Here is a 14,376-nt window from a genome sequence, read left to right on the forward strand (position 1 = left end):
CGCAACAATAGAATAATAAACGAGATAACCAATATAAACAATAATCATGGAAGCTCTCTAGTTCTGCCCTCACAGGAGAGCTCCTCACTCTGCTGAAATGCTGATCATTCCAAACCTTCTGTCCCCTCAGAGCTTCCCAACCACTCTCTTCCACCATGGAGAAACTGCCCCACTGGTCTGACAAACAGCAATGTATCCTGCTTATGTTTTCTGCCCCCAAAATATCTTTATATCACTTCAGGCCATAGACTTTTGGATTTTCTGTACTTCTCAGCTCTTCCACCCTGTGAAGGTCCATCACCCTGTGGAGCCCATCCCTGCTGCGTGAGCCCAGGGTCAGTGTGACCTTCACAATCCACAGCCTTAAACAAAACCTGAACTTTCTTACCAAACAGTGAGGGCAGGAGGTTCCTGCAGCAGCCGCAGGGGCCAGCTGCTGGGCAGAGTGACAGAGCATCTCTGGGGCCCTTGGGACCCACCAGGACTCCATCCCATCCAGGACCCGGTGGCAGGGTGGGTGGCACTGTGTAGGTGGCACCCTCTGTGCGGGGTTTCACTGTTTTTGTGTGGATTTTCTCCAGAGGATGGGTTGTGCAAAGCAGCCGGGGATGGATTGTGGGCATGTGGGAGATGGCAGCTCCAAAGTGGCCTGGTGGTGGCTGGAAAACGCCTCAGCAGCTGTTGGGAATATTGGGAGGTGCCTGTTGCACCTGCTGAGAAAGGATGGATGTCACAATTGGCACACCCTCACAATTTCACCTTTCTACAAAGGGAAAATCAGCTTACATTGGCAGCATTTCTTCTTGTGAATTGGGTGCATATTGTAAAGATTGTAATGACTATAGGAGGAAGGGTAGGCACTGGGACATCACAAAATTTAAGAAATATCAAATCAAGGAGAACCTTTTGCATTTGCCTTTCACAGACACTGTTCCCAGGTGTCTCAGAGACTTCACCCACAAGTGCTGAAGTGAGTGAGAGCCTGGGTTTTCTGAAACCAGCAGAGTCCATGGAAACCTCCCCTGACCGAGTGACTGACTGCACTGACCTTTCTCTGAAGTACTTGATGGCTTCCTGGTCTAGGAAGTTCTGCTCTTCTCGAAAGCCCTGCTCAAAGATTTTGCGCTTGTGTCTGAACTCAATGACAGTCTTAGTGTAAGAGTTGAGGGTGGTGACGGAGGCAGCCATGCAGCAGGTGAAGGAGCCCCACGCCAGACTGTGGAGAGAGAAACCAGCAGACAGAGCCGGGTTAACACAGCAGCACGTGCCATTATTTCTGTCACAAATGCACAGGCTGGGACCAGACAGGGAAGGTGGAGGTGACAAACCCGTTCTGCTCCCCTTACCTCCAAATTCCTGTGGCTCAGGCAGGCAGCAGGCTGGGCTGGGGCTGGGCACAGCCTCCATCCCATGGGGGACCTTGTGCCAAGGGGAACACTTGGTGCGCTCTGACACCAGGGCCAAACACCTCCTTATCTCCCTCTGAAATGCCTCAGAGCCTTGCAGACAAGTGCTAAAATCCACACACTCCTGGAAGGAGCAATGCCCAGAGAGTCTTTTGGAGTAGTTTTCCAGCCTCCGTGGGACACTGGCTGCACAGTGCCACTGCAGAGATGGTTTTCAATCTGGTTTTCATGCCTTCATCAGACTACTGTATTTCCTTCTTTCCTGGTTCATGGACACCTCTGGCATTCCTGGCTTGTACCTGGTCTCTGAAAGCCTGACTAGAATAGAAGACAACACTTCCATCTGTGGAGTCACCAACCTGGGGGTCTCCTGACTGACCCTCCCAGTGTGAAGGCAGTGCCAGCCAACCTTGGCCAACCAGGACCAGGATGTGTGCAAGTACCAACCAGGAGTACAGGGATGCAGAGGGAGAAGGGAAGTGGAAGAGAAAAAAAAAAAATAAAAACAAGACTGGTCCAGTACCAAGCTGAAAAGAGCAAGTGTTGTCCTGGGTCTCCTGGCAAGCAGCACCAGCTGGGAGCTGCTCTGTTCCCTGCTGGTGGACAGGGCTTCCCCCCAGCTTCTTCTGCCCTCTCTGACCTCGAGTTCAGATGGGGCTGGCGAGGGACTCGTGGCCCCAGAGGGTTGAGATGCTTTGTGAGCATTACGTGAGCCTGCAAAAAAAGGCCCTGAATTCCTCCTTTTGTCTTCTCTGCCTTCTAGCTCCCCTTGGCTTCACACTCAGCCCAACAACTCTGGCTACACACAGTAGTTCACATAGTTCACAGTGGCTGCCTAACTAAGCTGGATTAACTTCATCATGTGTGATGGTGACACACTTTGCTTGCTCCTTTTTGCACTTTTTCTATAACAAATTGATCTGAATTATGCAGAGCAGAAAGAGCCCAGCCCCAGTAGCATTATCTTATAAATACGCATTGTCAACACAGCCCTCAGCAGGAGCTGTTTTCCCATTCTGCAAAGGACCTGTGGACAAGGAAGCAGTTTCTCATTTCAAATTAGACAAAACTTGAAAAAGAGCACATATTCATGGACTGAAAAATCTGGGGGAAAAAATGGCTCAAGTAAACAGAAATGGCTCATTTCAATGATTTCAGAATTCAGCTCATAACAAGTCCTGCAGGGACTCCTGAGGCAATGAGATGTGTGGAGGCAGCTCTTTGCCTGTCATTTTTGAACCTGTTTGCCAGATGCAATCAAATGAGAAGGAAATGCAGTGACCCCTGGGGTGACAAAGTTTCCTGAAGTTTCTCATGGCTGGGAGGAGAAGTGGGAAGGGAGCTCGTGCTAGGTGTGAGTGTCCAGGCACAGCATCTTCCTGGCCTGGCATGAGCCTGCCTCCCACGTGGAGCGTGGGGAAGAGCTCCAGCAGCTGCAAACATTTCCAGCTGGGCTCCTGAGCAGAATCCAGGAAGAAGCCAGACAAAACCACATGCCTCACTGTGCCTGGGGAGTGGCATTCGAGGGAGAATGTCTCTTGGATGTTTCTGATGGTTTCTAATCATGAAATCAGAAGTGCTGAAAGGTTCAGAGAAGGAAATACAGAATGAACTCTCAGTGTCTGGCATTTGGGAAATCATAGTAATTAGACAATTAGGATAGATGTACTTCAGTTTTTAGGGACCTTGGTTAAATACTATTCATTTTGAATTGTAAAGAGTGGTTGTCCCACCTTAGGAGTTACACCTCCCTTAGGTGAAGGCCTCTTTAACAGCAATGCTGTTAATGCTCCATGCCAGCTGTGCCCCAGATGTGCTGGGACTGTACCCATAGAGCCTCCTGTAGCTGAGCTCAGTGCTGGCCTCTCAGATTTCTCCATGGCTCAAACAGCTCAGGCTTTTTCTATTTACTTTCTTTAGAGAGTCCTAACTTGAACATCTACTGACCTTCAGAGGCACTGAAATCCCCTGCCTGGATAATCCCCTGGCCCACTCCTGACTTGTGCCAGAGCCCAGAACAACTTCCAGGCTTTGCCAATGGCTTGGGAATGGGGTGGGATAACAGACACCACCCTGAGACACCTGACAGACCATAAGCAGCCCTTCCTCATTTTGGGGAAGGATATTTTTATCATTCCCTTTTGATAGAGGGAAGGTAGAGTCACAGAAAACTTAGTTTTCCCATTGTCCCCTGGGAAGGGGATGGCAGTGTGGATCCCCAGGACCCTTTGGCTCTGGGCCATGGGTCAGTGTTCCCTGGTCCCACTTGCCAGGGCTGTCTCGGTTCTCTGGGCTCTGCTCTGTGGCTGGGTGCTGCAGTGGCACCTTTACAGCAGGCTGGAAATAAGGGTGGTGCTGACAACTGCTGGGTCAGGGCTTCTCAAAGCTCATGCTCCAGGACATTACCAGAACCCAGTGGAGCAGAAAATAATCCCTACATGTGTGGTTTTCCAGTAGGCTGGGTGGGCATTTATAATTAACCCTTTTAAAGAAGGTGTTGGAGTCTGGGTGGTGCCAGGGGAAGTTCTCTGGTCTGTACAGTGGTGCCTCTGTGTTAGCTGCAAGGCAGAAGCCTTGGTTTTCCTTCTTTTGTTTTGCTCTCCAGCCCTTCCTTTTCCAGGTCAGCTACCCATCACTAGCATGGCATGAGGGATCCCCCAGCCCTCCTCAGGCTGCTGAGCACCACTGCAGGCTGAAAATGCTGCTGCTGCTCAGCCCTGTCCCAGCTGAGCTGGTGTTTGCCTGTGCCCCACATCCTGCCTGGATAAGTGCACTGCCTTGGAAACATCAGGGAAAGGAGGAGGGGAGATTAGGAAGGAGCTTTGTGGCTGCAGTGGCTGGAGAGGAGCTCAGCTCCCAGGGTGGCTGTGTGGGGTGAAGCTGAGGTCTCACCCCAGGAATATGGGCACAGGGGACGTTGCTCCCACATATTTCCCTGATTGCGAGTCTCAGAGTCATCCACGGTGAGATCTAATCCAGGGCACTCCTGGTCCTTAAACCAAAGCCCACTGTGCCTTCCCTGGCTGTGCCTGCCCAGGGAGAGCCGGGGGAGAGGCTGCTCTGGGAGAACTGGGGGAGTGGCTGCTCTGGGACAGGGCTGGGGTCTGGACTTCATCTCCCATGGAACACAGCTCCCAGCTCCATCTGCCATGGGATACCAGCTCCATCTGCCATGGGATACCAGTTCCATCTGCCATGGGATACCAGCTCCCAGCTCCATCTGCCATGGGATACCAGCTCCATCTCCCATGGGATACCAGCTCCCAGCTCCATCTGCCATGGGATACCAGCTCCATCTCCCATGGGATACCAGCTCCCAGCTCCATCTGCCATGGGATTCCAGCTCCATCTACCATGGGATACCAGCTCCCAGACCCACCTGCCATGGGATACCAGCTCCCAGACCCATCTCCCATGGGATACCAGCTCCCAGACCCATCTGCCATGGGATACCAGCTCCCAAACCCCATCTGCCATGGGATACCAGCTCCCAAACCCCATCTGCCATGGGATACCAGCTCCCAGCTCCATCTCCCATGGGATACCAGCTCCCAGCTCCATCTGCCATGGGATTCCAGCTCCATCTACCATGGGATACCAGCTCCCAGACCCACCTGCCATGGGATACCAGCTCCCAGACCCATCTCCCATGGGATACCAGCTCCCAGACCCATCTGCCATGGGATACCAGCTCCCAGCTCCATCTCCCATGGGATACCAGCTCCCAGCTCCATCTGCCATGGGATTCCAGCTCCATCTACCATGGGATACCAGCTCCCAGACCCACCTGCCATGGGATACCAGCTCCCAGACCCATCTCCCATGGGATACCAGCTCCCAGACCCATCTCCCATGGGATACCAGCTCCCAGACCCATCTGCCATGGGATACCAGCTCCATCTGCCATGGGATACCAGCTCCCAAACCCCATCTGCCATGGGATTCCAGCTCCATCTGCCATGGGATTCCAGCTCCATCTGCCATGGGATACCAGCTCCATCTGCCATGGGATACCAGCTCCCACACTCATCTCCTATGGGATACCAGCTCCCAAACCCCATGGGGCACATCTCCCAAACCCATCTCCCATGGGACACAGCTCCATCTCTGTGGGACACAGCTCCCAGTAGGGAGTGTGGGTGGGATGAGTGGGCCCAGGGAGAGCTCAGGATGCCCTGAGGGACGCTGGTACCCACTCTGAGCCATGAGGGCTCTTGGCTTGCACAAGATGAAGGAGAATAATCTAATGGAGTGTTTATCACGCAAGACATTTAACATTTCAAAGTTTGAGTACTGCAGTAAATTACAAAATAGATTACTGAAGACAAATATGCCTTATTATTTAAATCTATTGAAAATTATACAGTTATTGTGAGAGTTGTTACAAATATTAATATATTATAAATATGTGAATTCAATGTATTTATAAGTCCATAATCACATACAATAAATATTCATTACTGACATGCCAAATAAGCTGCATTTTAAATATAATGTGATTTGTATTTTGTAACATGTTGTTAAAATGCTAGTAACTCCTCCTATGAAACACAGCAGGAAGAGGTGAGAAGGAAACACTAATAATTCCCTGCAGTGCTGTGCATAAGAAGTATTTATTTATTAGTGTTAGCAAAGATTGTTGTCTTTGTTTTGAGATGGAAAGAAAATAATGTGCTATATTTAGAAATGACAAGAAGAAAGTATTTTCCCTAACCACCCAAAAAGGCTGATGCCTCTGGAGGACTGGAGATATTGTTTGCAGGTATTTTAATTCTCCACAGCCTCCTGCTCTTGGTAAGCTTCTTATAAACTTGCAAGCACTATAACACTGTTGCTGTGTCTTGGGCAAATTAGTTTTATGTGATTTTAGAAGAAAAATGGGAAAGGTAAAAAAAAAAAAAAAAAAAGCCACATCCATTTTCCCAACCCTTCTCCCCATGATCCACAGGGAAATCTCATCGTGCCAGGAGCATTGCACCTTCCTCTGCAGTTTTGTTCAAAGCTGCACTGTAAGGTTCAACTGAGACATTAATTAAAAACAAGAGGGGAAAAAAAGAAGCTAAAAGTCTCAGAAATGCCATGGCAATTATGTTCCTAAATTGAACTTTAATGAGAGCACTCAATCTGTGCTGGTAATTGTGGGTGCTGTTTATTTACAAATGCTCTGTACCTGCTGATAGCACAGCTGCTGCTGCACAGCCTCCCAGAACTGTCCCCACACCTCAAAATCTGCACGGCCCTGGGGGCTCGTGCTCCTGCAGATTTGGCAGCTGGAAATCCACAGGGGTGCTCCTGGCAACTGGAGGTGGTATATCCCAACAGGCTGGTGGAACAGCTCCAAAGAGAAAAGAGATGAACTGAGGGTGACACTTACCAGAAGGACCATCCATAGTCCCAGGAATGTGGTCGCCAGTCCTCTGGCCCAAGGCTGACGGTCACTTGGAAAACTTGAGTGTACATCATGTGTGCCACCATCCCCAAGAGACCTGGGAAGGAGGGAGTACAACAGGAATTTTCGTGCCAATGCTTTTTATCATTCTTGAGGGAGCTACTGCTCCTCAAGAGAGCTCCAAAAAAGTCTTTGTTGTACTTTTATGCCTCCTGTTCTACTGTGGAGGAGGGAGCTGCATGGGAAGAGGAAAGATGTGACTGAGAGCTCATTATTTCACATAATTCTGAATTCTCAATTAAAAGAGTGATTGAAGAAAGAAAATCGTTGAAGAAAATGTTGCACAATGAGCACCCCAGCAAGCCTGCTGCTGCAAACCAGGGTGTGCCACCCACAGCTATCTCCCAGCCCATCACAGACAGGCTCAGGTGAGAGAATGAGGAGAGAGGCTTCTGCAGGCAGTGCAGGCTCAATGTGTTCACACCACACAACCACATTTTGTCCCAGCAGTTGCTGAGATTTATGAATCTGAGCACTTATAAAACACTTGGAAGCTGCAGCAGGAAGTGAAATGAGCTTGGTTCTCCTGATGATGTGTGGTGAGAGGACACCATTGGGATACTTTTGTGCAGTGTGGGTGATGCTTTTGTGGCACTGTTAGAGCTCACTGAGAACTGCAGCTGGGTGAGGATTAGTCTTTCAGGCTCTGTTGTATTAAAGAACAAGGCTGCAATAAATCACAGGGTGGCCTGAGTGGATCTGCCCTTAGCTGGCCAATGTGGTCCTGCAGTTTAAACAGAAAAAAAACCACATTAACTTGAAATTTGAACATCCCTTTGAGGAAAACCAAACCCTACTTTTCAAGCAGTGGTGGTCAGGAGCACCTCTGAGGCTTGGAGAATTTTCTAGCTACAGTAATTTGGGATCTTCTGCCATGGCACCTGGGCAGGGCAGGGTGATGATCCCCAGTGAGCTCTGGAAAGTGTGGGTCAGGCTGAGGAGGTGGGGCTGCATCACTATATCCCAAATAGTTCTTGCACCTACAGGTGTGCAAAAGCCTCTTGTGCTGCACTGGCAGTTCAAGGCACTTAGAAATATCAAAATTCTGCCCTGGTGAGGACAGTAAGGTCTGTGTGTTACACTTTGACCATTCATTCATTCTTCTCTCTGACCATCTAATTTCTTCTATGGTTGCCCTTCCTGTGCAATGGAAGATCCTGATTTCCCTCCCCCAGCCACACCCAATTTTTGGCTCTTCTTTCCTTCTTACTCTGGGAACCTAATCCACTCCATTAATCCCAGACCTGTGGATGATTCAGGGCAGTTCTGGGGGAGGGAATTGTGTTACAGGGATGTGGGGTGATTTGCTCAGCTGCCTCCTGCTGGAGTGACACACTGCAAAGACAGGAGGTGGAAAGAGCAATTCTCTCCAGGAGAAATGAGATTTGGGCAGGGTGGGTGGCCTAATGGGAGCACAGCAAAGCGCTGCACACCTTGATTTTTTCTGCTTGTATTTAATTTCCAGAATGCACCGGGAGCTTGCTGAACTTTTTAAAACAGTGGATTTTCCTTCAGCTGACAGTTGTCGCTTGATCTTAAGTTTGGAGTTTGCTGTTTCTATAGGTCCTGTCAGTAATTTTACAACACTAATAAAATATTACAGCCTGCCCTGAGAGATGTCAGAGTCACTGAGAGGCAGCAGGAGGTTTGACAGAGCCAGGAGGAGCCTCAGCAGGGCTGAGCTGCTCGGTTCTGTCACACAAACCTTGCTCAGGGCTTCAGCCCTGTGGCTGTGTGGCATTCAGTGGTCCCGGTGAGGAGGAGGAGGAGGTCACCAGCAACCACTGGAAATGTTTTTGTTTTATCTGCCTGAATGGCAGGGCAGGGTGGGGCTGGGTCTGCACCTGGCAGGGCTGTGGATGCTGTTATGCCACATCCAAACTGAAGCAGAATAATGCAAATCTTTTGTTGTGCTGCTTCATTCACTTCTGGTTTGGTCTATTTTAGCTGTGTCTTGCCAAGTTCTCCACGGGGAAGCCCTCTGGTCCTTTTTGCTGTACAGTTAATGAGCTAAAATGACCTGCCTGTAACTCAAATCAACAAATGCTCCATGCCCAGGATCATCTTTCCCCCCATCTGGTTGCTTGAGGCTGGGTAGGGAGGGCTCCAGGGCAAGAGGTGCTTGCAGAAGGAAAATCCTGGTGATGTGGTGTGCTGGAGTTGTTGGCAGTGCAGAAACACTGACCATTCATAGCTGCCTTCGGATCCTGAGCCCTGCAGGACCTGAGCTGCTTGGAGGTGCCAGTAATGGGAGAAATTAAGGAACTTTGGAAAGCTGGAGATGAAGGAAATTTGGAAAAAACAATGTGTTTTAAAGCATTTTCCCATCTTTTTTACTAAAAGTGCTATTTGTGGAATATATAACATTGATTAAAATATTTTATTATCAATATTACGTGAGAGACATATGTAAGTTTTATAGTTTGTGTAAGGTTAAGAGGGATACCAAAATTGTGATGTTGTGGGGTGTTTTTTAGTGGCTCATAAGAACAGCAATAAGTGACCACACTATTGGGATATTTTTTCCTAACCTTTAAATGTTGAGCCATGAGAATGTGGAGATCTCATTGCACTTTTATGAGGGAATTCAAGCATGAATTTAATGAGGAGTGTTATGCTCCAATGGAAAGTCCTCTTCATTACCTAATTTCTATTAAGCTATGTCATTGTAAATATGCTAAGCTTAAATAAATATAGTTTTCTACTTTCCTCAGATATCCCTGTCATTGCAAATAATGGCTAGCAGTGTACTGGGTTTGGGGTTTTATCCTTGTTTCAATTCCTCTATCATTTTTCCCTGTAAAATTCTGAAGTTTATATTTGGACTATCTTGGCAATGTACTTAGAAAGAGGGAAGGCCAAAATAAAAATAGAAAGTTGTGTAGGAAAGAAAACTTCATAATTCTTACAAAACTTTAAAACTGCAGTGAATGGTGAAGGGAGAGAGGAACAGCATGGAAGTAGTTGATTGAATGCTGAAGAATTCCACACAGTCTGATTTTGAAAATGGAACTGTTTTTTTTTTTTTTTAAAGTTCCAAATTATATCCAAAGCAGAAAAATATGCAGTTCTTACCAGATTTTTTTTGTCACACAGCTCTACTTCTGACCTTTTTTTTTTTGGTTATTATTTCACCATTTGCAGCTATTCCTGAAGATACAAAGTCCTTCCCAGAATGTACACTCCCTTTTGTAATATCTTCCAGCGTGAAATGCAGCAGAATAAAATGCACTTCTATTGCAGAAATTCTTTCTGCCAGAGAGCTCCAGGCAGGAGTGTTCACGGGGCACTCTGGATGCTTCTATAAATACTGGAAATGGAGGGGGGGATTTAGGCAGAAAAAACCTCACAGAAGTCATGGGGCACTTAACCACATGGTTGGATTTCTTCTAGAGAAGTGAATTCCTCAAGTTCATTTGGTGAGGGGCCCCAAGTACAGATGGAGCACCAAAACAGCCTGAAACAGTTGTTCTGAGAGATGTACTTGTCCCAGAGCACTCTTGGGGCTGCTCCTCAGTGCCATTATTAGAACCCTTTTCATTCTCAATTTTGTTAATTAACAAGACAAACTCCTTTCTTTGGTTTTCCAGCCTTCACCTACTTTCAGGATTAAGACAGAAAAAAGGCTTTTCAGCGTTACATGTTTTTAATTTTCTTCTTGAAAATGAGTGTGATGATGCTGCAAATGGAGCTGAGGCTGGAGCTGTGGTAATGGCTGGGGAAGGATAATTACTGCATTGCTGCTGTGAAATCAGGAATGAGGATATTCACTTCTCCCTGGCAAGAGGCGAATTTATCATGCAGTCTTTGTGCCAAAGGAGCAAAAAATTACAGTGAAAAATTGCGATAGCTAAATGGGGATAAGAGAATCTTGGAGCCTCCAGTTTTTATTCTTTCAGAGTTGTAGAATTTTGCTTTGTGGTGGTAAAGGGGGAAGGGGAGGTTCATACCTGAAAGCACAGTGAAGACAGCAGCAAAGGCATTTAACTTGAGCCCATCTATGACACTGCTTGAATGAAAGAGCTCGAGGCACATGAGGCTGAACCCGACGACCAACAGCATGATGTACAACACCTCGGACACCACTGAGAGCCACAGCACACCTGGGGGCAAAGAGCAGCAGCCAGTCATTACCTGGGGAATACTTTCAAGAGGTTAAAGTTGGCAAAAATTAATTAGGAAATCAGGAATATCTAGGAGTAACTGTGTATTGGGAATATATTTTTTTTTTTAAAGTTGGTGGGTTTTTAAGGTTGTCAATTGTAATTTGGTGGGGGGGTTTTAATTTTTTAAATTTCTTTTAATGTTTATCACATCCACTGTATATTGGGAAAAATTTTTAACTGAAAAAGTTGCTAATCTCAGTCTGCTTAGGGAAGTGGTAGAGTCGGCATCCCTGGAAGCATTCAGAAGACAGGTAAAGGTGGCACTTCCCAATGTGGCTCGGGGGGCATGGGGGCATTTGGTAAAAGGCTGGCCTTGATGATCTTGGGGGTCTTTTCCAGCCTTAATGATTCTGTGATTCACAGAGTTCAAACCCAGCAAACCACGGCCCAAACTCTGAAAAATAGAAAAAGGAGTGAATGAAGATGTGAAGAGTGGCAGGGTGGTAAAAGCACTGCAGAAGGAGCAAGCTGTTTCTTGTTCTTGTTCAGCCCGGCTACAGAACCTCTGTGGCAACGTGTGAGAACCTCTTGGCTCCTCTGAGCCGAGGCACAGCTCACAGAATCAATTTTCCCACCTGTGCCACAGTTGAGATGAGCACAGTCCAGCAGGCAGGGAGGTGATGGCACAGGGTACCTGACTCTCTGTGTGCTGCTGGGAGCTGGACAGGCTTGGATGCCTCTTTTCCACAAAGAAAATGTATTCAGCCCATGTTTTAAAATTCTTGCTACAGCCTGGTGCTGGGGGGCTGTGATGAGAGGCTGGAGCCCTGCAGTGTGGCTGTTGTGACTCGGGGTGTTTGGATCCACCTCACAGGGTTTGTGCCACTGGGACTGCCACAGAAACTGCCACAATTACAGCAAGGTGGGCACAGGTGTTTGTAACACGCTCAGCTGAGGAGCAAGACTCAGCAGATGCAAAACTCAGCCTGGCTCGAGTTCCCTCAGCCCCTGGGTGCAGCCCTGAGAGTCAGGGCTGTGTGGGAGCTCTGCAGGACTCGGGGCAGAGCTCAGGGCAGGGGCTCTGGCAGCAGGGGCACTGCCCAGCAGGGACTGATGCACCACCAGGAGATGTCACCTCTGGGAACTCCAGCTCAAAGCCTCCAGCAGGATCTGCTGAGTCCTTGAAAGTCACCAAGCCACGGGGTAAATTGGAGAGGATGGGAACAGATGATAATATTGAGTCCCTGCCCAATTTCCAATTGCTGTTTCAGCATGAGAATCTGCTCGAATTCTCCAGTACATTTGCTAGCCTGATTGCTAGAGAATTCACCTGGAAACAATGAGCAGTGATGGGAAATTTCAGCCTAAGCAGTTGAAACATGGAAAGTTAAGCATCTGAAGACAATGGCTTATATTAGAAAATGCTAGCTGTAACCATAGAGACTGCTACAGGCTTCACTTATATTAATACCTTCTCTTCTCACTGCAAAGCACATGTGTGATAAAGCCTACAGTCCAGCTTATCAAACCAGATATGCAGTCTCACTTTTATCAAATATTTGAGTGTCCTCTTGGTGACCATGCTGATCCCAGCTCATATTTTGTCTCTGAATTCATCTATATAATTACATCTAATTAATATGTGCTATTCGTTGTTTCCACTGTAGCTGACCTTTTGAGTTCTTAAACCACACCAGAGATAGCAATAAATAAAGCTTTTAATTGCTCACAGTGGCTGTGTGTGCAATATTGCATCTATCAACTGCAAACAGCTGCTTATCTCACTCCTCCTAGTCAATTTGGTTTCAGGCAACTGGCACACTCTTCCAAAAAGGAATGTAAGTGAGAGAGAGCAAGGGTGTTGTTCTGAGATACAGAAGGTTTAGAAGGGATTCTGCCTCATTTTCTCAAACCAGCAGTGTCTATGATGAGAGAATGATGGAATGATTTGAGTTTGGAAGAATTAGATGAGGTAAACTTGACCCACAAACTGAGGCAGCAGAGGGCCCTGACTAATGAGCTGTAATTCATTTAGACCACACTTGAAATATTAATGTACAGCACACCTGCCCAGGTGTTTGTTGCCCTGAGTCAATCCTTGTGGACCCTCACTGGTGCTCTGTGCACACCAGGGCAGTGCTGTAGCAGGGTCTGCAGCTCACCCTGTGGTGTGGCTCCATCTCTCCCTCCCTCGGGGATCACCTGGGCTCAAAGAGCTCAGACAGTCCATGGGGTAACGTCAGGCTGGTGGTGCTCAAGTTTAGGGCCAATTCTCTTGGATGTTTTCATCAATGACCTGGACACACTTAAGGAGATTTGCGTCTGGTGATCCTAAATCAGGAGGAGACTGTGAGTTCCCTTGAGAAGGGAGGGTCCATAGAGAGAGATCTTGGTAGATTTGAGTGTGTCACCAAGCCCATGAAATCTAACCAGGACAAATGTTGGGTTCTGCTCCTGGGCCAGGGTCATCCTGGATCTACCTACAGAGAGGGGAACAAGGAGCTGGAGTGCAGCCCTGCAAGAGGGGTCTGGGGGTTTTGTTTGGGTTTTGGGGGTTTGGTTGATGGTTCTGGGGGTTCAGGTGATGTACTCAGCTCTATAAGTGCACTCTCCATCTGTTTCCCACCTATGACCCAGTGCCTGAAGCTGGTGCTGTGGGCACCAGTGCAGTGATTTTGGAAAGAGCAGGGAGCTGGGGAGGTGCATGTGTCCCTGTGGCAGCACCTGGGTTCATGTGGCCATTGCAAAGGGACACGTTCAGAGGGACAGGAGGGCTCTGGGAGCTGAGCCTGGAGGGCCTGGTGTCCTGTATTCTCCTAAGGAAGGAGAAAGGAGTAGGAGAGAGAACACCTGACTGTGTGGCTGGTGTCACAGGGAGTGCTTTGGCTTCCCTTCCCACAGGGCTGGGATAAGAGTGGCTTTGCCAGCAGGATAACCTTGCAAGGAAATGATGAAAAGCTCAATGAGATGTGATTTTTGCTCTCCTGTAAATCCTTTTTCTGACGAGACACAAAGGCTGGGTGAGTTTGCTGTGGGAGGCATAGGCAATTACTACATTTTTTAGGGCAGTGTTTGTATCTACCAAGGAATTCTCTTGTCTTATTCCATGGTATAACTGAATACCTGCTCTGTGCCTTTCTAAAAGTGCATCTAATGTGGGGAAAGGCAAGTCCCACATGCAGTGTTTGCATAGTTCTATGTCCTGTCCTGCTTCTCTGATTTTGAATTTCATCTGAAATAATAACACTCAGAAAATGCAACCTGTGTTTGAATTTTGCATTTTCCTGTGGCTGCCTGAAGCAGAACAGTTGCTTCAGGTTATTAATTCAGGAGACAGAGTCTGTTCTGTGCTGATGGTGAAGTGATCTCCCACTGCTCCTCTCTCAACATGAGATTCATGAGGCAGTCACTTGGC

At 47.8% G+C, this 14,376-nt stretch overlaps 1 protein-coding gene across 1 annotated transcript in view; it reads right to left on the reverse strand.

The window, feature by feature from the left end:
- Positions 1-14,376, reverse strand: part of GSG1L (GSG1 like) — a 47,301-nt gene that overhangs the window by 5,185 nt on the left and 27,740 nt on the right. Inside the window, exons 3-5 of the mRNA XM_062503446.1 lie at positions 10,806-10,958; positions 6,781-6,892; positions 1,049-1,216 (exon numbers count right to left, since the gene is read on the reverse strand). Coding sequence (XP_062359430.1) covers positions 1,049-1,216; positions 6,781-6,892; positions 10,806-10,958 — 433 coding nt within the window. The remainder of the gene's footprint in view (positions 1-1,048; positions 1,217-6,780; positions 6,893-10,805; positions 10,959-14,376) is intronic.

Source organism: Cinclus cinclus, chromosome 16 (genome assembly GCF_963662255.1).
Source record: "Cinclus cinclus chromosome 16, bCinCin1.1, whole genome shotgun sequence".
Lineage (NCBI taxonomy): Eukaryota > Metazoa > Chordata > Aves > Passeriformes > Cinclidae > Cinclus > Cinclus cinclus.